This window comes from Xenopus laevis, chromosome 2S (genome assembly GCF_017654675.1).
Source record: "Xenopus laevis strain J_2021 chromosome 2S, Xenopus_laevis_v10.1, whole genome shotgun sequence".
Lineage (NCBI taxonomy): Eukaryota > Metazoa > Chordata > Amphibia > Anura > Pipidae > Xenopus > Xenopus laevis.
The window spans coordinates 47,857,325-47,883,931 of NC_054374.1; the positions used below are offsets into that span (position 1 = coordinate 47,857,325).

Here is a 26,607-nt window from a genome sequence, read left to right on the forward strand (position 1 = left end):
CTAAACTATGAAGCTATACCCTTATAGAAAATAACAAAAAATTATATGAAGTTATACACTGTAAATATTTCATACAAACCTAACTGCTGTAAAACCGTAGCCTTAACTTGAGTTGGAAGGTTTTCGGTTTGCAAAAGTTGTTCATAAGCTTCTTTTGCAGAGTGATACTTTCTCTGTTTCAAAAAAAAAAAAAAAACAATTATCAAGACAAAAGCTAGTATTGCACAGGCTAGAACTAATTCCAAAATGCAACTGGAAATCTTGTATGTTCAGTCATTATTGAAATAAAAAATCTGTCACATTAATTTAAGCTGTCACAAGACTCCACAGTAAAGTAACTTAAGCTTACCTGTGTTTCATACAAGTGAGCAATGTGAAACTGAACTGCAAAATAAAACAAACAATGTGTCACTAGGACTGTGGACAATAAAAAGACTACTGCAATGGACATATACTCAAGATATTTGTTAAGCTACTACATGTTCAGGAATGGCTTAATTACTTCAGCAAACACAAAAAAGAGCCATGCAAACTAGCACAATTAGCACTTAAACCTATGACACATGGAATGAATTGAAGGTTTTACTAGCTGTGCTTTTCACTTATAAAAACATCAAAACATGGTTAAAACACTTTATTCATAAGGAGCCACCTGAAACTAATAATTTCATACAAGAAGGAAAAACAGTAGTGCAATTTTAGGTGATTCGTAAGATGGCCAAACATTATATGATCAGTTTATTTGGAGAGTTCGGAAAAGGATCGTTATTGCTGACAGTCAAGACAGAAAAATCAAAACAGCCCAGTTAATATCAGCCTCATTTTTGGTCAGATGCCAGTGGATAGGCCAATTTTGCAGCTGAAGGGCCTGATCAGCAGCTTATATCTAGCTGTCTATGGACATTTTAACAGAATACAATTAGGTATGATTTCCAGAGTTTTGATTCAGACAGCAAGTGATTGCTAATCCTGCAACAACTTAAACACTGCACAATCTTTTAAAGGACCACTATAAAGTAATGTTTTTTTTTTAAAACTCAAATGATCAAACTACTGTATCATAGGTAACTACAAAACTCTACATAAAATATTTTGTTTCAAGTTAAACAGGTAGCAAACACTCTGAAAAGCAAAAATATATGTTAGAGCTGATATTGCCCACTAATTACGAGCAATAATGGAGAATGGCCACGGAACTGGACATCAGATGATTGGAAACAATCCATATGGCTAGTAAAATAATTACTTAACATTTTACACAAAGCCACATAGGGTTTAGATTTGAGATTCGGCATGCATAGTAACATTAGCTAAGCAAAGAATCCACAATTATTTGGGGTCAGTATCTTTGTATTTCTATTATTATCAAAAGACATTCATCTTGCACAGAGGCATACCTTCCAACATTTTGGAAACAGAAAGTTTTGTTGAGCGGAGTGCAGCAACATTTTTTGACAACGCCCACTTTTTGGCCATACCCCTAATCACCATGTTCATTTTACAAGATTTGGCAGGTTATGAAAGTTTGAACACATTTCTGTGTTAACATTTGTATGTGTTATTACAGTTTTGCTAATGAAGGTGAATTGCAAATCAGTTTCCTCAAGAGACTTGCTTATCTTAAATTGTTACAATTGCTTCTTTTAAATTGTTACAAAAGTATTGAAGTGCACCTGTCAGGTATTCTGGGCTCTCTGCTAAAAGACAATTAAGTTTCAGAAATTTTGTATATTTTTCTGGCTGTGCAGGAGATCAAAGAAAAGGTTGGGATATTTCAGTAACAATCCAGGACTGCTGGTTGAGCTGTCAATATCTGGACTGTCCCATGAGAAACGGGACAGTTGGGAGGTATGCATAGGCCCTGTTCTGCAAATTTCCACTGCTAAAAGGCTTATGTGAAATTTTAGGCAACTTGCATTGTTTCTAGCAGAACATGATTTTCTTTCCTAGGATGGCACAACATGAACTTCGGCATCTTCTAATGTCAATAGCATCACTAGAAGAACTAACACCATAATCAGTGTTGGAAACAAAAGAACAGAACATTCTCCTGCCAGAAGATTGGGATGTATTTAAAGGATACAATTTAATTTAAAAAAAAAACCCTACCCCCCCCCCCCCCAAACATACATAGACCCCCTCCCTCCCTGCTACCCTGGGTAAATGCCATCTTCTTCTCTTCGGTAGGGAGAAGAGCCAAAGATTACAGATGCCGGAAGATGGCGCCGTGAACTCTGATGCCACGAATCTGCACTATGGGTTTTTTTCATTAAGGGTTTAGTTCTCATTTAATTCTATTCTGTATAAATGTTAACATTTGAGTCAAAAAAACTCCTTTCAATCAAGTTGTGGAAGTCAGCACTTTATTTTGTCCACCATTTCTATATTGTTGAATAAAAAATGATCCAATTAAATTTCTGAAAATGTATACAAGTTCAGTGAACTAGCATTTTAAATTATGTCATTAAATAACAAAGAACATCACACAAATACTTACTCTCAGCTTTGGACAAAGAACAGGGATTACAGTCAATCAAAGCCAACTGAAAATGCTGTAAGGAAATGAGAGTTCATTATTTTTCATGTTTAAAGGTTTGCAATTCTTCATGCTGATAATGTTAACATTTACCCCAATGCCTGTCGCAGTGAAGCTTACAATCTAAGGTCCCATTACACACACACGTACTAGTCAATTTTATCACATGATGGGGCAGATTTATTAAGGGCTGAATATTTCATTTGAATTCTTGAATTTTTTTTAGTGTCAAATCCCACACATTCGAATATTAATCCCCCTATTCGAATGTAAATTTGAATGTGAGATTTATGACACGGACGATGGAAACAGTCCTAATTCAGATATTTGACACCTAAAACCTGCCAAGTTTATGTACAAGTCAATGGCAGAGGTCAATTGAGCCATTTGGAGCCTTCCTGACAGTCAAGTTGTTTTTTTTTGGAGAGAAAAATATGATTCGAATTTTCGGGTCGGAACTATTCGTTCCAATATTAGACATTTGAATTTTTTCTTAAATAACCTCCCAGTCGAATTGTGAGTATATTTAAATTTATTAGAGTAAAAACAAAATTCACATGAATTAGAAATTTGACCTTTGATAAATGGGCCTCCCAAAGTATATATTTTATAATCAACTTTGCTCAGTCCTTGAAGAATTTTTCAGACAACACAAATATGCAGAAGAACTCCACACTGAAAATAAATCACTGGTAAATTCTCTTTTTCCTCACTTCAAATTTGATATTCAATTTAAAATACTAATTACATTCAGAAACTGAAAATAAAACTAATTCAGCATGCATTCCTGTAAATCTCATTATCCTTTGTGTATTGATGCAGATAACTAGACTGGGTTGCTTTTGAGGCTGTTACCATAGCAATAATACTGAGGGAATTTGAGAAATCACTAAATATAAAGTAAATAATAGCAGAAATAATGGGTGAATATTATGTAAATTAACCCAAAATAAGAGGCAGCAAGTCTAGTTTTGGATCAAAATTAACATAAATATTATATTTCATGGTAATAGAAATGCTTAGAAACGATGTGTTATTTTTTTTCAGCTCGATACTGGCACTCGACAAGTGACAAAAAAAACCAAAACAATATGGAATACATGTGAGGAATACAAAAATTTCAATATATCATACACACACACATATCCTATGTCATTAAACCTACTGAGTATATACGTTTTAGTTAGATGCTCTTTTTCAGCAAATATCTTGATGCATTTTATATATATATATATATATATATATATATATATATATATATATATATATATATATATAAAATGCATCAAGATATTTGCTGAAAAAGAGCATCTAATTAAAACGTATATACTCAGTAGGTTTAATGACATAGGATTTCTACAGACTACAATGTAGAAGAAGAACAAGGAATTCAATTTAAATGCTATAAGAAAAAAAAAAACAATACAATTTTCTCCAGGCTTTACTAACCAGAAAAAAACTAAAATGGCATAAAGAAAACACAACAATAGCAATCAAAAGCTACATACAGATTACTAGCTGGAATCGCAAACGACACTCACCAGCAAAGAAACACAAAAAGCCTTCTTAAATTCACATTTTCCTGTCTGCAACAAGCAGAAGCAGCTAGAAAACATCTGTACCTCATACAAATATTGCAGTACTGAAGCTGGCTACTGCTGTGTGAAATGGTTATTATGCAGGAGAGGCCACTGCAGTTCAGAGACGACACACAATACCTCAAGGCAGACAGCAGTCTATAGAAATTCAAATCCACTGTAAGAGGATTTACCTAGAAGGTGCTGCACTGAATGTTAAAAAGTAATTGTGTCTTGAGGGGGGGAAACTGATGAGCTAAAATCAAATAATCTGGACCAAGCACTTTTTTTCATTGCTATTCACTGCTGAAATAGGACTAACTGGATATATCACTTTAGACTTTATAATACAATTTAAAAATCAAAAGGGTTCATAGAGCACTGCTACAAAAAGGGCATTTCAACAATTTTTTGAAAGAGAAATGTATAAACAAGAGACATCAAAATACAATAAAAAAAAATATAATTATGGAACAGATTAGAATGCCAATTTGCATATAAATGCTCCTTTAGGTTACTGCTTAACCTCCATGTCACCTATACAATAAAAAAACTTAAATATTAAAAAAAGAGGAACTTACCCCATATATGTAAGCAGTGTGATGGATTTTTTTTAGCATTATATATCATTCGAGGCAAAAAAACACTTGATTCTAATCATTTATTGAACTGGAAAAACTTCTGGATTACCTCAATTGTTACATGATCTATACATTTATACAGACATTATTTAACAGTGAATATGATGAATTCATCTATAATCTTTGAAACTTTATACTCTTGAGTCACAATAATATAATGGGGTCAGATTTGGTTCAGCTGAGCAAAGTAGAAATTGGCAGAATTTATATTCTTGTGGTCAGGCTACATCCTCCAGCATCCTAAAGGTAGCCATCAACATTAAGATTTTTCTCCTCCTAAGGACTAATTTTAGTGCGATCCAACAAATCCGGCATATTATTGTGAGGTTAGTGGGCACAGACTGTGCATCTAACGATTTTTTGCCCAACATTGGTCAGGTTAGAAGATTTTTATTGTTCGCAGTAAATTGTATCCATTGTTCAATGGTTTGCAGGGCCAAGCAGGCGGCTACCCACAGTTTTCCTAGCTTTAACTAGACGATATTGCTTGAAACTGTCGTTTTAGTGACGAACATTTAAACAATCATTTCAGGATAAGCTTGATCTTACGATAACGAAAAGATCTTTAAAAAATCTTAACGTCTATGGTCACCTTAAGATCAACATCTGCAGATCAAATGTTCAAGTGACATTAAAGGAGATACGTTGTGTAAACAAAATAAATAAAAAAACTGGCCAATGCATTCTACTGCTCTAAACATATAAGGAATGTGCCTAGGAAGGGTTTGCTTTGTGCTGCTTTATTAAAATTTTCCCCCAGAACTGGTTCTATGATGGCTGGATGGTACCAGCTGTCCTACTGTCATGAGGTGACTTTTTAGTCACTGTACAATTTGGCAAACTGCTTTGCTGCTCATGATGGTGATTGGGTCAATGCTCACGTTTTCTGGTCCAAAAGAACCTGCCACCAGAAGTAACAGGCACCAAAAACAAATGCATGAGTCTTCAGTCCCGTTAGTAATTTCCTATTGGAGCCATAAACCTAAATGTTTATAGAGCACCAACATAAAATGGACACCCACCATGAGTCTACCATGAGGAAAACAATACTGTACTGTTCACGTGTGTTGAAATACACTACAGTTCAAGTGTATGAAAAGACACCAGATTTGAATATCAACTAGGGATGCACAATGTCCAAAATTCAGTTCGGGATTTGGCCTCTCTCAGCAGGATTCGGATTGGCCGAATCCTTGTGCCTGGTGAATTGAATCTGAATTTGCATATGTAAATTAGAGGCATGTAGGAAAATCACGTGACTTTGTCACAAATGAAGAATTCTTTCCACTTTTTCCTTTCCTGCCTCTAATTTCAGCAAGGATTCGGACGAATCCCAAATAGTGGATTCGGTGCATCCATAGAACCAACAAACCACTGAACCCAGCAATCCGTAACCAAATGCATTGTAGAATCTTGGCTTTCAGCCAAAAAATATGTAGCAATGAAAAAAAAGCATGACACTTTCAGAAAGCTCTAGCATCTCCAAAACAATATAAACATAAAATCCTCACAGTTCCAGTGAAAGGGTATTAAAATATTATATTCCCATTTCAGAACGATAGCTTTTAATTGATTAAACACTGCAAGTGGAGTAGTTCAAAACAGCAGCTTGAATTTGCTTTCACGTTCCACAGCTCTGAACTACCTGCAACAAAATGAATCACTAGTTAACTGGTCTATGTTTTAAAAAATTAGCAATTACCTTTAAACTTGACTCATAGTCCGTATTCACTTTGAACATCAGTCCAAGTCGTAAATGAATTTCCTTGGCGCGACAGAAGCTGGGTTCCACATAAAGCACTTCCTGAAATGCTCTAATTGCCCTGAAGAGAAGTGTAATTGTAAAATTAAAAAAATAAATAAAACTTTGTGGAGACATGGTATTATTTGAAGCAAAGGGAAAAAAAATGTTAACTAATGGCACAACAGGCTTTTGTGGCATTTAACCTGTATTTTTTGGCCTTATATCGATCGGGAGGACCCGTCGGGAGCCACACACATGGGCAAATAAGCTGCCGAATCGGTCTAAAGGACCGATATCAGCAGCTTTAATCTTCCCGTGCAGGGCTGTCTAACTGGCAGCCCGCGCCCCCCCCCCCTTCTGTGGCCCCCCACATGCAGTGTCTGCTTACCATATGTAAGATTTAAAAGGTATCACTACAGAGATTAACTGGCCCCTGCATTGTTCAAACCTCAAATTCAGAATGTAATCCTCCATATTGTTCACACATGTGATCCCCCTATATTGTTCACACTTGTGATGCCTCTTTTGTTTATATCCTAAAGGCCTGTACTGTGAACACCTGAGACCCAGACAGAAACTGCCCACATTGTTCACCGGTTCAAACTTTATACAAAATGCTTGTGGGGCACCAGCACTGTGTCACTGTATGTAGCATATATTAGAATGATAGGTTTCCCTGTCTCCTCTCCTTGTGTGTGTGCCATTCTCTGCTTGCCCAGTGCTGCTAGTGTGTGCCATTCTTTACTTGACCAGTGCTGCTTGTGTGTGCCATTCTTTGCTTGCCCAGTGCTGCTTGTGTGTGCCATTCTCTGCTTGCCCAGTGCTGCTTGTGTGTGCCATTCTCTGCTTGCCCAGTGCTGCTTGTGTGTGCCATTCTCTGCTTGCCCAGTGCTGCTTGTGTGTGCCATTCTCTGCTTGCCCAGTGCTGCTTGTGTGTGCCATTCTCTGCTTGCCCAGTGCTGCTAGTGTGTGCCATACTCTGCTTCCCCAGTGCTGCGTGTGTGTGCCATTCTCTGCTTGCCCAGTTCTGCTTGTGTGTGCCATTCTCTGCTTGCCCAGTGCTGCTTGTGTGTGCCATACTCTGCTTGCCCAGTGCTGCGTGTGTGTGCCATTCTCTGCTTGCCCAGTGCTGCTTGTGTGTGCGATTCTCTGCTTGCCCTATGCTACCTGTGGAATGTAAGCCTTTTAGGGGTTTGTTCTTGGGGTTGCTTAGCATTTGGAAATTGTTAAGGTGTTTAATCATGTGTTGGTTTTTGTATTATCCACAGGGGAGGATGAGGCATATGGATTTACGGGTATGTTTTAACATGACTTCAATTTTCCACGAGTAATGAGGGATTTCCCTGCAGTGAGCACCAACCATTTGGTTTTTTGGTGTGCTTCCACCGTTAATGTGGATATGATCTTAAAAGTTCTTGTGGTAACATGGGTGTGGTTTACAGTGGGTGTGGTTTAAAAGGGGGAGTGGCCAACACTGACTTCCATTATCAGCTCTCCACCACATAGGCCAGTAAAACTTTGGCCCTCTGTACCACAAAAGTTGGACAGCACTGTGCCCGTGTATGGCCACTTAAATGGCAAGGACTTCAAGATTTAGATTTTGCTGAATTGTGTCCCAGCCCTAGGAAAAATTTGACTAATTAAAGAGAAATGTTGTCCTTAGTAAAGGTGGTTTTAATGATGCATTCACATGTATTTGTACTAGACCAAATGAAATAAATTGGTATTAGTTGAATCCCTAGCAAATCTTAATTTATAGCCTGCGGCTGGTGGAGAAAAACCCTTTATACATACTACCTGTAATTTATTTTAAAGCAAACTCGTTTTGTCAGTAGGATATTATTTTTCAGCCATTATAATGAAATCCATGCTGGAAGGTATTTATTTCGAGGGCACTATCTTATTACACAGGACAATATTCTTTAGCAGACTAGAGAGTGGAGGTAATATGTTAGCTTTGTTCTCCTCTCAGTTTGCATTCATGCCACTTTTCACCACTAGTAATTTGACAACCACAATCAACTTACTCCTTTCTATGAGGTTACATTACAGCAAGCCAGTAAGGAAGGTATATAGACAAATAGAGGTATAGCCTTATATTTTACAAAATAGGGTGCATTATGTATTACAATACACACTTGTCAGTGAGTCATCTGACAGAAATATCAATAAGAACCAGTCAGAAATGATGACATCACTTGGCACTATTTAAAAAGAATAGAATTTACAGGATATTAATGATTATATTATGGGAGAAAAACATGTATACTTACCAGTGAAATGCATTGTAATGGAAGTAGACCAAACCAAGGCCATAAAGAAAGGCAGCATTCTGTAAAGACAATATAACATTAAAAAAGGCTATTAACCAAAAAATAAAAATAAACCTGTAGCATTAATTATTCATGCTAAAGGGATTACAAATAAACAACACCCACTCATTTTGTTGGCAAATTGGATTCAGCATAGACAGATTTGCATTTATTAAGCTATTATGATTTACATACAGTAGCCATGATGTGATGCAGGGCTAAACACAAGGTAATTCTAACATGAATCTGCTGAATCACATCACAGAAAAATGCAAATTCTATAGACTAAGGGTCAAAACAGATCCCTCTGAAATCTAATTTCAACCAGTGTTTGGGTTGGCCTGACAAATGCAGATTGAGCAGGTTTAGACCAGAACACTATAGGCAAATCACTGTCCACAGACCAGTAACGTAACTAGAGGGGGGCGAGCCCTGGTGCGTGACGCGCAGCCGGGCCCCCGCCCCCCTCCGTACGCAATTTTTCAGACTGCAGTTTAGTGGCGAGCGGACTGCCGGGGGACCCTGAGGGGGTGCGGGCCCTGGCCCGCTCGCACCCCCTGCTCCCCCGGTAGTTCCGCCACTGCCACAGACCCACCTTAGGCATAGAGGAGGGGCAGGTGATTACTTTCACTTTCCATTCAGCACTTCCTAGATGTCACTGCACTCCCCACATTCCCCTCGCTCTCTTTACATTATAATTGTGTAACCAGTGCATGGGGATGGGCATCAGGTCCCCCATTCTGGTGCACAAACAAGACTTTGAAATGATGCAAGGCTTGCCTTAATAACAGTGTCCACAAAATGGCTCCTGCTTGCTATAATTATGAGTTCCCAAACAGAAGGAAACGAGATTCAATAATTTATATAGTGTAAGTAAAGTTTATTTTGCTTGACTAACATGATAAAATAGGATTTGGAATAATTCTTTGGGTGACAGGTCCCCTTTAACTGAAATTAATCTAATACAATTTATTTTTGTCACATGTAGCTTTTTTCAACCCACAATACGGTTTGGATTAACCTTAAATCTGCCCCCCCTCCTTGTGTGGCCCCACATGAAAGTCTGCCTGCTGTGTCTACTTACCATGTGTAAATTATAAAATGTATCATTTCAGAGATTAACTGGCCCCTGCAATGTTTAAACCTCAAATTCAGACTGTAATTCACACCTGTAATCCCCCCCTGAATTGTTCCCACTTGTAACACCTCTACTGTTCATATCCCTAGTGTTCACTCGTAAATCCCAGACAAACTGATAATAGGGCACCAGCACTGTGGCACTGTATGTAGTACATTTTAGCGTGGTCCTGATGCATTTACCTGTCTCCTGCTCTGTTCTGCCTTCCCTATGCTCCCTGTGTGTTCTATACTTTGCATGCCCCATGTTTACAATATTACCAAAAAAGAAAAAGAGGCATTAAAGGCTCTACAGAAAAATTACAATATTGTTATCAAAAAGGCTGACAAGGGGGGCAGTATTGTAATCCTCAATAAGGAAGATTACATTAAAGAAGCAATGAGACAGCTTACGACCCCAGACCACTATGAATGTATTGATCACGACCCCACTTGGGAGATCAAAAAATCTGTGGATGATACAATATCATATGCCTTTGATTGTGATATCATTACAGAAAATACCAAAAAAAATTTGAGTACACTCCTCTTCTGTACCTGTTACCTAAGGTACACAAAAAATTGGTGGAGCCACCTGGACGACCCATCGTTTCAGAAATGGGCTCGGTGCTACAACCACTATCACAATACGTTGATACATTTTTACAGGAGGTGGTACAAAAAATACCACAATGTCTAAAAGATACCACTGACTTCTTAATAAGACTGTCGAATTTGGGTAAAGTGAAGCCTGATAGCATCTTATGTAGTATTGATGTCCAGTCCCTGTACACTTCAATTCCCCATGAGGAAGGAATGATATACATAGAAGAAATGTCAGAAAACATACCTCACTCTAAGGTTTACTTCATCCTAGACCTACTAGCTTTGGTCCTGAAGAAAAACTACTTTAGGTTCAATAAGAACCACTACATACAATTACAAGGGACAGCTATGGAAGTAATTTAGCTCCAAGTTATGCTAACATCTTCATGAATGCTATTGAACAAAAATTCATCCTCCAGAACCCCATATACAGTAACAAAATCGCCTGCTATTTTCGATTTGTGGACGACATCTTTTTAATTTGGGACTCAACAAGAGAGGAACTAGAATCCTTCCTGTCTTTTATAAACACACAGCAGCAAACCATTAAATTTACAGCTGATTACAGTCCCAAAAGCATACATTATCTTGATGTTAAGATTAATATTGAGAAGGGTGAATTAACCACTGAACTATACAGTAAACCACTTGAAAGAAATAACATCTTACTACATGACAGCTTTCACACCCCAAATACAGTGAGAGGTATACCCAAGGGACAATTTCTGCGGGTAAGAAGAATTTCCTCAGACAATACTTAATATCTGGAAGCATCCAATACCCTGATTAAAAAATTTGTAGATCGGGGCTATGACAGGAACACTTTAATACAAACAAGGGATGAGGTCCTTTTACAGTCATGTGACAGTCTCCTAAGGAACACAAAAGAGAGAAGTACTAAAAACAGGATCCCATTTGTTACAGAATATGGTCCTTTGAGTAAAAAAATTGAATACATCATTAAAAAACATTGGTCCTTGTTAGGACAGGACCATACTTTTGGGAAACTGTTCAAAGACTGTCCCATATTCTCATACAAGAGAGGTAAAAATATTGCCAACTCTCTAGTAAGGGCAGAATTGAATATACCCGACCATAACAGCAAAACCAGGTTCCTGGCAAACCAAAAAATGGGACCTTCCCATGTCTAAATTGCGGGAAATGCAATTCTATAATAAAGGGGGACTATATTACACACCCATACCAAGGAAATAAAGTCCCTATTAAACAATATCACACATGAAATTCTGATTACGTTATTTATGCCCTGAAATGCCCATGTGGCAAACTATATGTGGGACAAACGACACGGGCAGTCAAAGTCAGGAAAGGGGAACACAAGAGATCAATAACCTCTTTTGACCCTAAAAATAATAAGACTCATACACCGGTTGGCAGACATTTTTTTGATGAAAGACACAGTCCTACAAGCTTGAAAAGGATAGTGCTACAGAAGGTTAATATGCCTAGCAGAGGGGGTGACAGAAAAACTATGCTTTTGCAACAGGAAGCCAAATGGATTGAGATATTGAACACAATAGAGTCAAAAGGAATGAATGAAGCCTGGAGCCTTAAAGTGTTTTTATAAGTCTATTGTTGCATCTTAAAACTATATCTACTAATTGTAACATTTGTTTCAGACTGGTACTACCATCTGGTCAAATCGATACAAATGGACAAATAAACTTTGGACTACAAACAACCAGATGGTAGGAGATACTTTACTTACACTGTTACATTGTTTGAACTATGTGTTTACTGAAGGTCAGTTTTAGGATAGACCTAATTGGTAGTATCCATGTTCTAAATGAGACTGTAATTCATATACTTGGCCTGAAGATGGAGCTAGTATACAATTGTTTGATCACATGATGGTTGTGGGATGGGATTGTGGGCCTTAAAAGGCCTCACTCACTTAGTGTGTTGTAACTGCACCAGAAGAAGGACCCTAGAGGTCCGAAACATGTAGTGCTAAATGCATCTTGAATAAACCTCTTCACTGTTTCACTAAATCAGCTCTCCAGTGAAATCTTCATTTTCTGCATGCACCATACTCCCTGTGTGTGCCATACTCTGCCCGTGGAACATAAGCCTGGTATTAGTTTGGGGGATTGTTGGCATTTGAAAATTATTGTTAGGGGCTCCTAATGTGTTTAAATGATGTGCTGGGGGGGTGCTGGGTTATCCACAGGGGAGGAGGAAGTATATGGATTTAAGGGTATGACTTAATATGACAACTTTTTTTTTTTTTAGGGGTAGGTAGAACAGGCACCTGTCTAGGGCACAACTCTGTGGGGGCACTGGGCAGGTACCTGTTCAAGATTCTTCTGTCTACCCCCAGCCCGGATTCTCTCCTCTCTGCAGGTATCGCCTACCCCCTCAGTCGCTCGCTTCTCTGTCCCTCCTTCCCTCCTCTGTCCTTCCCTCCCCTCCTGTGTCCATCCCCAGTCTGTCCTTCCCTGCTTCCCCCGTCCCTCCGCTTCCACTTCTTACACCTACGCTATGGTGCACGCATGCAGGGAGGAGGGGGTTGTAAGCCAACCGGGGTGCCTAGGGTGCCCAGTCGGCTTGGCCTGGCCCTGGTGATATCCCTGCAGTGAGCACCAAGCATTTGGTTTTTTTGGTGTGCTATTAGTGTGGACATGGTCATATGGTAACATGGATGTGGTCTAAAAAAGGGAGTGGCTAACACAGGCTTCCATTATCGGCCCTCCACCATGTAGATAAGAAAAATTTCGGCTCTCGGTACCACAGAAGTTGGACAGCACTGATATAGTAGATAGCCTTCCGGAAATTTGGGTACAAAGACAAATTGCGGAATATAAATGCCAATAAGCTTACTCAAATTACTTGTAGACAAATCAAATATGAATAGTGCATAGATGTGGGCATGCCAGACACCTAGGCCCTTGCAAATAAAACATTTGTGATATATGTTAAGTTCTTAAAGGAAAACTTTACCCTCAAAATTAATATTTAAGCAACATAGTTTTTTTTTATATTTTAGTTTTTAGTTTATATCAAATTAAGTGGCATATTAAAGAATCTTACCAAACTGGTAATATTTAAGTAAATATTCCCTTTTACATCTCTTGCCTTGAACCACCATTTTGTGATGGTCTGTGTGCTGCCTCAGAGATCAACTGACCAGAAATACTGAAACTAACTATAAAAGGAAGTGTGGAAGCAAAAGACAGAACTCTGTCTTTTAATTGGCTCATGCGACCTAACAAGTATGGTTTGTTCAGTTTGTTTATGAGCACCGTGAATCCTACGATCCCAGGGGACGGCCCTTGTTTTTTAAAATGGCAATTTTCTATTTAGGATTACCCAATGGTGCATACTACAAAAAGATTATTATGAAAATTGTTTATTTACATGAAGCAAAGTTTTACATATGAGCTGTTTTATGCAATATCTTTTTATAGAGGCCTACATTTTCCGGGGTACATTTCTCCTTAAAATACATAGATAACTACATAGATAACTATGATAAACTACCCTCATTTTAATAACACAGGTCTTCAGCCTAAAATGATACAGGTATGGCATGTTATCTGGAATCCCGTTGTCCCGAAAGTTCTGAATTATGGAAAGGCCGTCTCCCATAGACAGCAGAGCCAGTCCATTGTGTTTATTTAATGTTTTAAATGCTTTTATTTTTTTATTTTTTTAGTAGCTTTAAACTACTAACAGCCAGTTATGAAAATTTTAAGTTAAGCAGTAGCGCTGTGCACTGGGCCCAATGTCCTGGGAATGGCACTGTTTCATGGAAATCTTAGCCTTATTGTTTACCAAGCACTGGAAGTCCAGTAGAAACTAATAATTGCCAGTACTCAGTGAAGTGTGATGGCTGTGGTTCTCAGGCTCGAATAGCTCAGAGAACACATCAACACAGTATTTTGGCAACAGTACTACTGTCATGACATTCAGTTAAAACTGCCATATAGCTGGCTGTACCACTTTAAAAGCATGGTGCTCCACATTACATAAATACACTTTCACCAGAAAATTTCAGATTCAAATCATTCAATGAATCCCATACCTATCCATTAACTCTCGCCTTTCAAGCTGAATAACACAGGCAAACAACAGACCCTTAGGGGGAGCAGACTTCGAGCAATGACAATATATAATAATAATAGAATGCATAAAAGTCATAGTTAACTTACAGGTATGGCAATCCACTATATGAAATTAATGTGTCTTTTGGTAATTTGAAACACTGTCTTATGGCTTTGGAAAAAACCCCAAAAAACGACAGCACTGTTTTTACCTCATCATAAATTTATGCTAGCTTAGTAGCCCTCAAATATAATGCACCGTCAAAATATTAAAGTGAAAAAGCCAACCAAAAATAAAAGGTTCCTTTGCAGTAGTATGAAAAAGTTTGGAAACCCCTCTCAGTCTGCATTTTAATTAACTCCATTTTCAACAAAAAAGATAAGTGGTATGTTTTTCATTTCCCAGGAACATCGGAGTACTGAGGTGTTTTCTGAACAAAGATTTTTAGTGAAGCAGTATTCAGTTGTATGAAATTAAATCAAATGTGCAAAAACTAAGTACCCTTGTAATTTTGCTAATTTGAATGCATGTAACTGCTCAATACTGATTACGGACAACACCAAATTGGTTGGATTAGCTTTTTAAGCCTTGAACTTCATAGGAAGATGTTTCCAATTATGAGAAAAGGTATTTAAGATGGCCAATTGCAATTTGTGCTTCCGTTTGACTCTCCTTTGAAGAGCGACAGCATGGGATCCTCAAAGCAACTCTCAAAAGATCGGAAAATGTTTTTTCAGTATCATGGTTTAGGGGAAGGCTACAAAAAGCTATCTCAGAGGTTTAAACTGTCAGTATCAACTGTAAGTAAATGGAAAGCCACAGGTCTGGCAGGCCAACTAAAATACAGGAGCAGCATATGTGGAGGATTGTGAGAACGGTTACAGACAATCCAACGACCACCTCTAAAGACCTGCAAGAACATCTTGCTGTAGATGGTGTATCTGTACATTGTTCTACAATTCAGCGCAATTTGCACAAAGAACATTGTTTGTGGCGTGAGTGCAGAAAGAGCTTCTTTCTTATCACCCTGCCATACAAAAGTCAATTGTTGCATGCAAAAGCTCATTTAGACAAGTCACAGTCATTTTGGAACAAAGTGCTTTGGACTGATGAGAGAAAAACTTAGTTATTGGGTCATAACAAAAAGCTCTTTGCATGCCGGAAGAAGAACACCGCATTCCAAGAAAAGCACCTGCTACCTACTGTCAAATTTGGTGGAGGTTCCATCATGCTGTGGGTCTGTGTGGCTAGTTAAGGGACTGGGGCCCTTGTTAAATTCGAGGGTTGGATGAATTCAACCCAATATCAACAAATTCCTCAGGATAATGTTCAAGCATCAGTCACAAAGTTGAAGTTACACAGGGGTTGGGTATTCCAATGACCCTAAACACACTACAAAATCTACAAAGGCATTTATGCAGAGGGAGAAATACAATGTTCTGGAATGGCCGTCACAGTCCCCCAACTTGAATATCATGAAAAAATCTATGGGATGATTTGAAGTAGGCTGTCCATGCTCGACAGCCATCAAATTTAACTGAACTGGAGAGATTTTGTATGGACGAATGGTCAAAATTACCGCCATCCAGACAATCATCAAAGGCTATAGGAGGTGTCTAGAGACAGTTGCATTTGCAAAAGGAGGCTCAACTAAGTATTGATGTAATATCTCTGTTGGGGTACCCAAATTTTGTTATGATGCATATTGCATATTTTCTGTTAATCCAATAAACTTTACGCTGAAATACTACTATTTCCACGAGGCATGTTACATATTAAAAGGAAGTTGCTACTTTGAAAGCTCAGCCAATGATAAACAAAACTGCAAAGAATTAAGAGGGGTTCCCAAACATTTTCATATAATCACTTGCAATTGTCCAGATTTTTCTTCTAGATAATTGATCCAACTGCATTAACCCTTCCATACTGCATGGATGGCTAATAAAGTCATAGAAAATATGAAAACATGTGGAACAAATATGAAAATCTGGGTAAACATATCAGGGAAAAATGAGGCAAGATCACCAAAGAAGTAGTATATGGTTTAAAGAGATAATGACACCATATGACACCTTTTTTACAACTATTATATCATTGTACTTGCCCGATTCCTTTACATTCCCTATCTACCATTAGAAACTTTGACATGTTGAGAAGGGACGATCAGGTTGGCAACAGTCGGGATTAGGAACTTTAAGTAACAATTACAGGTATGGAATCTGTTATACAGAATGTTTGCGATCTGGGGGGTTTCCAGATAATGGATCTTTTCATAATTTGAATCTTCATACCTTAAGACTAGTAGAAAATAATGTAAACATTAAATAAAACCAATAGGCTATTCTGCTTCCAATAGAGATTAATGACATCTTACTAGGGATCAATTACAAGGTACTGTGTTATTATTACAGAGAAAAAGGAAAACGTTTAAAAAAAAATGTATTTGGATAAAATGTATTCTATGAGTGACAGCCTTTCCGTAATTCAGAGCTTTCTGGATAGTGGGTTTCCAGATAACAGATCCCATACCTGTACTTACAAAAGTAGACCTACAAGTGAAAATGGGCAATAGGACCTATAGTAAAATTTTAAGTACTTATTTTGAAGAGTAGTCTTTAAGTGTCAGTATCACTCACTTTAAAGCCCCTGGCACACTTTTTATTTTGGATATTATGTTGTACCAGTGATTCTTCATTCTCGTGGTTATCAACAAAGCCCTTGGAACTGCTCCCCATTAATTTGATTGCAAGTCAAGGAACTGCTCATAAATTTAGCCAGTATATATCAGGGGCAATGAACTAACATACAGCAGCTACAAATAAATGATCAGCAATTCTGAACATTTCAGCACCTTCCTGTTGAGCTAGGAATCAGCAAGGTGGCAAAACTATCAAACCAGTTTCTCTTATCTGGCATACATTGAAAGCTCAGAGGGACAAACCAAAGCCAATACAATCTTCTGTAACTAAACATACCAACTGGGTTATAATAAAAACAAACTTTTTTGTAGACTTATCAGGAGAGGATTGCATGTTGGCAGGGCAGGCCATGGCTTTTGTATGTGCCAATTGCCAAAGGAGTGCAGCACCGTACAAAAACAAAATCCCTGGCTACAACCTAGTTTGCATTAACAACAAGGGTACCGTAAACTCTACAGCAAAAAAAAAAAAATTTAAACATTTAGATTGCTGTAGAATATTTAGACTATTCTACTACTGACAACCTTATATTTCATACATATGTGGTTAAAATACATTGGTACCATCCACAAGGTAAAAAGAAATGTTGCAGAAAATCTTTTTTAATGAAATAGTAGCTAGGATTTTTTTTTTTTTTGGAAAATAAACATTGTTAATAAATTAAAATATAATCACTAAATAATCCAGATATTAGTCCTTGCTTTATAAACTATCATAACCAAGTTAAAAAGATGTTATGCTAAACAGCATGTTTCAATACAGTACATAAGCATATTTGTAACTACAAAAGGCAAATGTATCTTTGCCAGTTCAGTTTTATTACCCTTCAAACTATTTTTCAGTTCAGTTTTCAGAAATACTTTTTGCAATCACTTTCTATTTGTGACCGTTTTTCTAAATATTGAAGTGTAAAGTTTCATTTTTCACTGAAACAGCTCGGGGGGGGGGTTGCCGACTCTATAAGTGTTTTAAATGTATACATGTAGTTGATAAAATTATCTATAGCCCTGATGAGTAGAATCCCTGAGAAATGTAACAACTAAATGAAGAAAATTGTAACAGTTCAGAATGCTCCTGGATTACTGAGCTGCCAGACTGAAACACTAGAGCCAGAAACATTAAACTGTCATTTTGGAAAAACAGTAAAAAAAAAAGGAAAAAAAATAAAGTAATTGATAAAAAGTCTATTTCTGGTGAACAATCTGAAAACAACGGATCTGGAAAAAAAAAAGTGTTATGGAAGGTGAACAACCCAATAAATATATATATATATATATATATATATATATATATATATATTTTTTTTTTTTTTTAATTTCCATGCTTCAGTGCTCAGGGACGGATTTGTGCCTTTGGCACCCCGAGGCCACTCTCTGCCACAGGGTCCTAGCGCCCACAAACGGTGTGCGCAACCACCTGTCCCCCCTCAGGTGCATGTGAGCGCATGCAGGGGGCTGGGCGGCACACCGCCCTTACAGTCTTGCCACCCTAGACCCGGGCCTTTGTGGCCTCGCCACAAATCCGGGCCTGTCCATGCTTGTTTTCCATGTTTCCTCTAGGTAATGTTTTACAGCAGAATAGAAGATCAATAATCTAAGTACAATTTTTCCATTACTTTTCAAATTTCACCTTAAAAAATGAATCTAATGTATCACATTACAAAAGTTTAGAGAGTTTTTCCAGAAAAACATGAGAAGCTGGAAACAAACTTTAAAATACAGTCACATAGTGCTGTTTCTGTTGAACTATTAGAAATGGGAAGTTTAAAAAGAAAAAAACATGACCTACCCCTTTAACAGTAACAGAACATTAGAATCCTAAGAAACAGAAACTTTTACATTAAAGGTACAGTAACATCAAAAAATAAAAATGTTTTAAAGGAATTGCAATATAAAGTGGTGTTGTCCTGCACTTGTAAAACTAGTGTGTTTGCTTCAGAAACTCTACTATAGTTTATATAAACAAGCTGCTGTGTAGTCATGGGGCAGCAATTCAAGCACAGGATTCACTGTAGATAACAGATAGGTTCTGAAGAATCCCATTGTAGACTACAGAGCCAGTTATTTGCTGTGTGTCCAATGCCTTCTCTCCTTTTTCAGATTTGAATGGCTGCCTCCATGGCTACAGTGCAGCTTGATTATATAACCTATAGTAGAGTTTCTAAAGCAAACAAACTGGTTTTACCAGTGAAGGGCAACAGTACATTATATTTTAATTACTTTACAACACTTTCATTTTGAGGTGTTACTGTTCCTTTAAGGTCATTTGTAATAATCAGTTAAAATGGTATATACCTTCCAGTAGTCAGATTGTAAACTGTAGTACCTCTGATACGCTGATAATGCTGTAAGAAAACAGAAAAAAAAGTTAAACAACTAACACTTCACTTACTACTTAAATAGTACTTTAGATGCCACCTATACCATACCTCCCAACATTTTGGAAATAAAAAGAGGGACAAAAAAGTTGGCACGCAGCAATTTTTTGACTACGCCCATATTTGTGGACACACTCCCTAATTACCATGTTCATTTTACAAAATTTGGCAGGTTATGAAAGTTTGAACATATTTCTGTTTTTTTTTTGTCCAGTTAATGCAGTTTTGCTAATGAAGGTGAATTGCTCTTTAAGCTGAGTCTAACATTTCCCAAGGGACCTGCTTATCTTATATTGTTACAATTACTTATTTGCGTATCTTGAAATTGTTTCAAAAGTATCTTATCAGCTGCTGTGGCTGTTCTGGGCTTTCTGCCAAAAGCCAATTAAGTTAGAAACATTGTTTCTTTTTCTGGCTGTTCAGTGCAGAGAAAATTGTGACTTTTCAGTACAAATGAGGGACAGTGGGTTGAGCTGTCAAAAGAGGGACTGTCCCTCTCAAAACAGGACAGTTGGGAGCAGGCCCGGACTGGCAATCTGTGAGTTCTGGCAAATGCCAGAGGGGCTGCAATAAGGTGCCATAGAAAGTCAGTATTTAGTGGGCTGGTGGGGGCTGTTTGGGCCTCTGTGTGGGCTGATTGGGCCTCTGTGTTCCTGAAATGCCAGGGCCTATTTTAATTCTCAGTCCGGACCTAGTTGGGAGGTATGCCTATACTATGAGAAGACACAAACCTAAATTATTTAACGGACAGTTGGACAAAAAGTGCTTAAATAATTTGTTTAAGAAATTAGAGCAGTGTTTGAAATGATTTATAGTCCTTTTGACTTTTGACAAGCACAGATATTTCATACTATTTCTGTGTCTACTTTTCAGCTTCTAGCTTTCTGTACATAAAAATACTAGGAATAATATAAATGAAAAGCATTTAATTTTTTTTTACCAACCTGCAGCCTGGGATAAAATAAAGGGAATCAATCACATGTAGTTAACACCCTTTAAAAAAATGCTGCATACAGTATTAAATATTTCTGCAGAGGAATCTTTCTCAATACAAATTCCCTAACTTTATTTAAAATGTTCTGTCACATTTCAGGGACAGGCTGACCCTTCTCAGATAAGGCTCAACTTAATGGGGAACTATCGTGAAAATGAAAATTTAATATAAGCTTTCTCATACTGAAATAAGAAACTACAATCAATTAAAAATTCGGCATTGTATCTGAAATAATCAAGTTTATGTTCACTATCCCTCTCTCAGCATCTGTTTCTCTTCATTCTTTCTTCATTTTGTTAGTTATCTAACAAAATAACAGCCTTTTGCACAAATTCTGCATGTAGAGAGACATGATGTCTGGTGAGCTCTAATACATCTTCTAGGCAAATGGAGCCCCCCCTATAAGATATAGTGGGTCTAATTGTCAATGACTGACACCCAACTGCTGCAAGAAGAGAAAATAAAGAGAAACAGATGCTGAGAGAGGAATAGTGAAGATAAACTATTTATTTCAAAAACAATGCAGAATTTTTAATTGATTGAATTTAGAAAATGAATTATTTCGGTATGATGAAGCGTATATTAAATATTCAATTTCACCATAGCTCCCCTTTAAGCCTCTCTAGGCAATAGTAGCATGTGTCCTACAGGCACTACGTTAATCCTCAGCATTTAATTTAAGAGCTTTACCCATTTATACAAATACAGAGAATACACAAAGAGAAAAATTACTCAGAGGGGGGATAATGAAGGGCACAGAATTTGTTTTTAGATTATATTTAGGTATTTTCTTATTTTCAAGAGACAAAGATCATGTTTATTTTATATCTACTCTTTAAGAAACATTTATGGAACTTGTATTCATTAAAGGGAAACTATCACGAGAATGAAAATTTAATATAAGCTTCATCATACTGAAATAAGAAACTCTCTAAATAGAATCAATTAAACATTCTGTCCTGTTTCTGTAATAATGAAATCCCCCTATAAGATATATTGGATCTATATTGGATCTTAAGGTCCCCATAGACGCGACGATTCTTCTTGCCGAACGACCGATTTTAGGGAAGCCCGACCAATCCTTCGAAATTATTGTGCGGTTAGTGGTATTCGAACGATCGTACATCTTACGATTTTTCGGCCGACATCTGTCGGGAAATTGATCGGCCAGGTCAAAAAATCTTTGTCGGTCCCAGTGCAATCTCTCTATGTTTGCAGGGCCAAGCAGGCAGCTCCCCTTTGTTTTCCTGGTAAATTGGTCTTTTTAGTTGATGGTAGATTCGTACGATCGTACGATCGTTCTGAGAAGATCGTGGTCTCACGATCAGGATCTGATCTTTTAAAAATCTCAACATCTATGGCCAGCTTTACTGTCAATGAATATCTGACACCCAACTGCTGCATGAAGAGAGAATGAACTGAAACAGATGCTGAGAGAGGAATATTGAAGATGAACTTGATTATTTCAGAAACAGGACAGAATTTTTAATTAATTCTATTTAGAGAGTTTCTTTTTTCAGTATGATGAAGCTTATATTAAATTTTCATTTTCGCAATAGTTCCCCTTTAATTGTATTTACATTCTTGTTTCCTTTTAATTATTGACCACTGGCATTACTTATGCAGAAACAGCAACAAGCAGTCTGTTCATGGTCATAATAAAAATCAATAAAACATGTTGGTGTAAAAAGAAATACCTGCTTTATGTTTTTCCTGAACTAAACAGGACGAGTGTAACAGAAAACTTTTTTTTAACCTTTCGTATGGCTCAACTGTGCAACATGATGGGGAGGAAAAATTAAATCAAATGGTAAGTTACACCTAAAACGTACGAGTTGGTCACATGCATAAAACATCATCTGATTTTCAAACAAGTTCTACAAATAGACGAAGAAAACCTAGTAAACACATGAAACAAAAACTTATATTTGGTTATGTATTTATTAAAAAAATTATCCAATAACTTATCTGCATGTAGCAAAAGTAAGTGAATCCCTGGCATCATATAATTTGAAGGTGAAATCAGAGTCTGGTGTTTTCAGTCAATGGGATGAAATTAGGTGTGCGTAAGACCTGGTTTTATTTAAAGAATGGGGATACAGCAAAGCCTGATCACACATACAAAAAATTTGTGGATATGTATCATGGCTTGAACAAAGGAGGTGTCTGAGGACCTCAGAAAGTCACTTCTATATAAATTCAAGACCATTGTTACACTACCTCTCCATCAAAGATAACTCCACCTGCAAGGCTTCTAGTAAATGAAGACCTGGCTCACACTGGTAAATGTTGATGTTTATGAGTCTACCAGCAATGGTCTGTATGGCAGGATAACAAGGAAAAAAACACTACTCTCCCCCAAAAATATTTAACAGTTTGCTAAAGGTTTGGGCCTGTTTTTCTGCATTTGAACCTGGACGGCTTGCAATCATTAATGGAAGCTTGAATTCTAACTATACCAGTGATTCAATAGACAGGATGTCAAGGCATGTTAATCTCAAGAGACAGTGGTTTATGCAGTAAGACAAAGATCCTAAACACACAATATTATACCAAAGAAGAATAAAGTGAATGTTCTGGAATGGCCAAGTCACAGTCCTGACCTTAATCCAATTGAAATGTTGAGTTTAGACCTAAAGTGAGCAGTTCATGTGATGAAACCCACCAGCATCCAAGAGCTGGAGCTGTTCTGTATGGAAGAATGGGCTAAAATTCCTACAAGTTGATGTGCATGACGGATCAATAGTTACTGCAAATTAGTGAAGTGTGGGCCGGCCTGATACCCACAGGACCTGCAGGTTGGGAGCTTCAGGCCAACCTGCCAACCTCGGTGCATCTTATGCGAGTCTCTGGCTGAGCTCTTCTGCCTGCCCCCCCCCCGCCTGCAACCTTACACAGCTGGCTTTTGGTTTTATAGCCATGCATCTGCCCCGCCTCTTTTGGTGGCATCATCAGAGGAAAGGACGGGTCTATAAATATCGGGGGAATGCCAGGTGCAAATAATTACCGCAAACATTTAGTTGTCATTTTGTTGCACAAGTGGGTCACGCCAAATACAGAAAGCACGATTCAATTTTGCCACACTCAGATGTCTTTCTTTTTTTTTCTTTTTTTTTTTTAAATAAATACATGACCAAATATAAAATGTGTTAAAACTAGGTTTTCTTCATTGGATATTCCTAAAAGTAGATGTTTTAGGTCACATTCATACAAGAGGTGATTTCTGCACCAAAATGCATGCTTAAGTGTTTCTGCACAGAAATCCGCTACATGTGTCTGCACCCAGAACAAAGAAAAACTTTTTAGGAGTGAAGTGGCAGAAAATCCGCCACACGTGGCACTATACTTAGGCTACGGGCATGTGTATTTCCAGAGCGGTTTTGGCTAAGTCCACGCTGCCGTGCTGACTACCGCGTATACACTAATGATATTGTGTCATTGCCTAAGCTTAAACTGCTAGCATAGAAATTCGGCAGCTGGCTTTTTTTTTTTTTAAAAAAAAAAAAAAACGCACACCGCTCCGAAACCACTCAGTAAATATGCATGTGTGCCTATAGCCTTCTACTCACTCTAAACTTGGAAAATTTTCAGGGAGATAAGGAGCTCTGTCTGAACAAACCCTTCTTTCCATAAGTTTCAGCCTTTCCAGTAAAGTTTACCAAAAGAGGTTAGACACAAAAAAATAACCCAAACAGGATTAAACATGGAAAAACACATGTATATTGCATGTTTGATCAAATAACCAGTACAAAGATAAACCGCCAATTATAATGACAGCTCTTTTGAAAGTCTAAATGTGGCCATCCATCAACCGATAAAAGCTGCTGTAGAGGTTCCTCCAAATCGAGTCACCAGCTTATTACCCCTATTTGATCCCAGAGTGGGTAGCCAAATCAAGCACAGATCAATTTGTTTGGTGACCACAACAAACAAGTGAACCCGGTGGTTCACTATTATAGTTACATAGTTAAATTGGGTTGAAAAAAGACAAAGTCCATCAAGTTCAACCCCTCCAAATGAAAATCCAGCATCCATACATACACCCCTCCCTACTTTTAATTAAATTCTATATACCCATACCTATACTAACTATAGGGCTTAGTATCACAATAGTCTTTGATATTATGTCTGTCCAAAAAACCACCCAAGACATTCTTAAAGGCATTAACTGAATCAGCCATCACAACATCACCCGGCAGTGCATTCCACAACCTCATTGTCCTGACTGTGAAGAACCCCCTACGTTGTTTCAAATGAAAGTTCTTTTTCTTCTAGACTGAAGGGGTGGCCTCTGGTACAGTAATCCACTTTATGGGTAAAAAGGTCCCCTGCTATTTGTCTATAATGTCCTCTAATGTACTTGTAAAGTGTAATCATGTACCCTCGCAAGCGCCTTTTTTTCCAGAGAAAACAACTCCAACCATGACAGTCTACCCTCATAATTTAAGTTTTTCATCCCTCTAACCAATTTAGTTGCACGTCTCTGCACTCTCTAATATCTCTAATAAAACAAACAATAGTACTTACAGGCGATTAATAACGGGTAAAAATTATATTATTTTTAAATTAAAGCATAAAAGCAGTAGAATACATTTGCAATCACTTTATTTTGCACATATTGAAGAAAACTGGATACATGTCATTTGGAACCCTGCATGTGTCAGCCTGCATGAATGAGGTAGTTAACAGGAGGTTCAAAGTTAAACCTCCTTCATATCCAATCTCTGTGTACTTCACCTAAACAAGCAAATAGAACTATGTAACCAAATTTCCCACTGGATGTAAGTGACACCACAGCAGAAGGGTAGTATAAAATGCCATAGGCATTGTGGGTCTTTATAAAAAGATATCACCTTATCTTAAAAAAACTTCATACAAACTTTATCTAAAGGCCTCGCTTGCAGCAAACCCATTCTGCATGCTACGAGAAAAAGTTTGTCACAAAGCAGCAAACAGAGTTGAACTCTGTAGTCTTAAAGGAACAGTAACACCAAAAATGTAAGTGCTTTAAAGTAATGAACATAAAATGTATTGTTGTGCTGCACTGGTAAAGTTTGTGTGTTTGCTTGAAAAACTGTACAGTAGTTTACATAAACAAGTTGCTGTGTAGCCATGGGGGCAGCCATTCAAAGCTGAAAAAGGAGGGAGGCACAGGATACTCAGGAGATAAGATAAGCTCTGTAGTATACAATGGGATTCTTCATAACTTATCTGTTATCTACTGTGAATCCTGTGCTTGAATAGCTGCCTCCATGGCTACACAACAGCTTGTTTATATAAACTATAGCAGTGTTTCCGAATATATATTCCATGGTGTCCATACTTCAATATGCTTTTCTATTGTATCTGTCAATAAAGCTGTTACGTACAACATGTTCTGTGTCAGTGTAATTCTTTCCTTTAATCCTTGTGTGGTAATGGAAATTTGTAACCATTGCTTTGCCAGGTTGATTCTGGCCACCACTAGAATTTGACTCAGAAGTTTATTTTGGGTCTTTGTGAGTTCTTTCAGAGAAAGAGCCAGTAGTGCTGTGTGTATATCAGCATTATATATTAGGACAAATAGTCTATTGGAACAGTCTAGCATACCAGACACCAGAAGAGCATTGTCACATTTTAAAATGCCAGTTTACACTTGTCCAATGGCAGTCACTTTTACACCACTGCCGCAGACACCGACAATTGCACATTGTGAAATAAGGTATGCTTGTTTCTGATCACCCATTTAAACACTCACACTACCTACAAGCAATGTTCCCTCTAAATCCCTTTTAGCTATTTACACAACAAAAAATTGTGTGCGCACATTTCAAACTTGTGTGCACCTTTTTTTTTTTTTAAAAACTGTGTGCTCAGGTAAAAAAATTATACATTGGTGCGCACTATAATTTACAGGAGATGGCCTCAAACTTTGTGATGGATGTGCATGAGCACAAACAT

The 26,607-nt window shown here is 37.6% G+C and overlaps 1 protein-coding gene across 3 annotated transcripts in view; it reads right to left on the minus strand.

Annotated features, from left to right (window-relative positions):
- The window catches only part of kdm6a.S (lysine demethylase 6A S homeolog), an 87,081-nt gene that overhangs the window by 32,177 nt on the left and 28,297 nt on the right, over positions 1–26,607 (minus strand). For all 3 annotated transcript variants that reach the window (XM_018248327.2, XM_018248328.2, NM_001093305.1), the window contains 6 exon segments: positions 19,591–19,640; positions 8,772–8,830; positions 6,457–6,577; positions 2,498–2,552; positions 350–384; positions 80–173 (listed from right to left, as the gene is read on the minus strand). In XM_018248327.2, coding sequence (XP_018103816.1) covers positions 80–173; positions 350–384; positions 2,498–2,552; positions 6,457–6,577; positions 8,772–8,830; positions 19,591–19,640 — 414 coding nt within the window.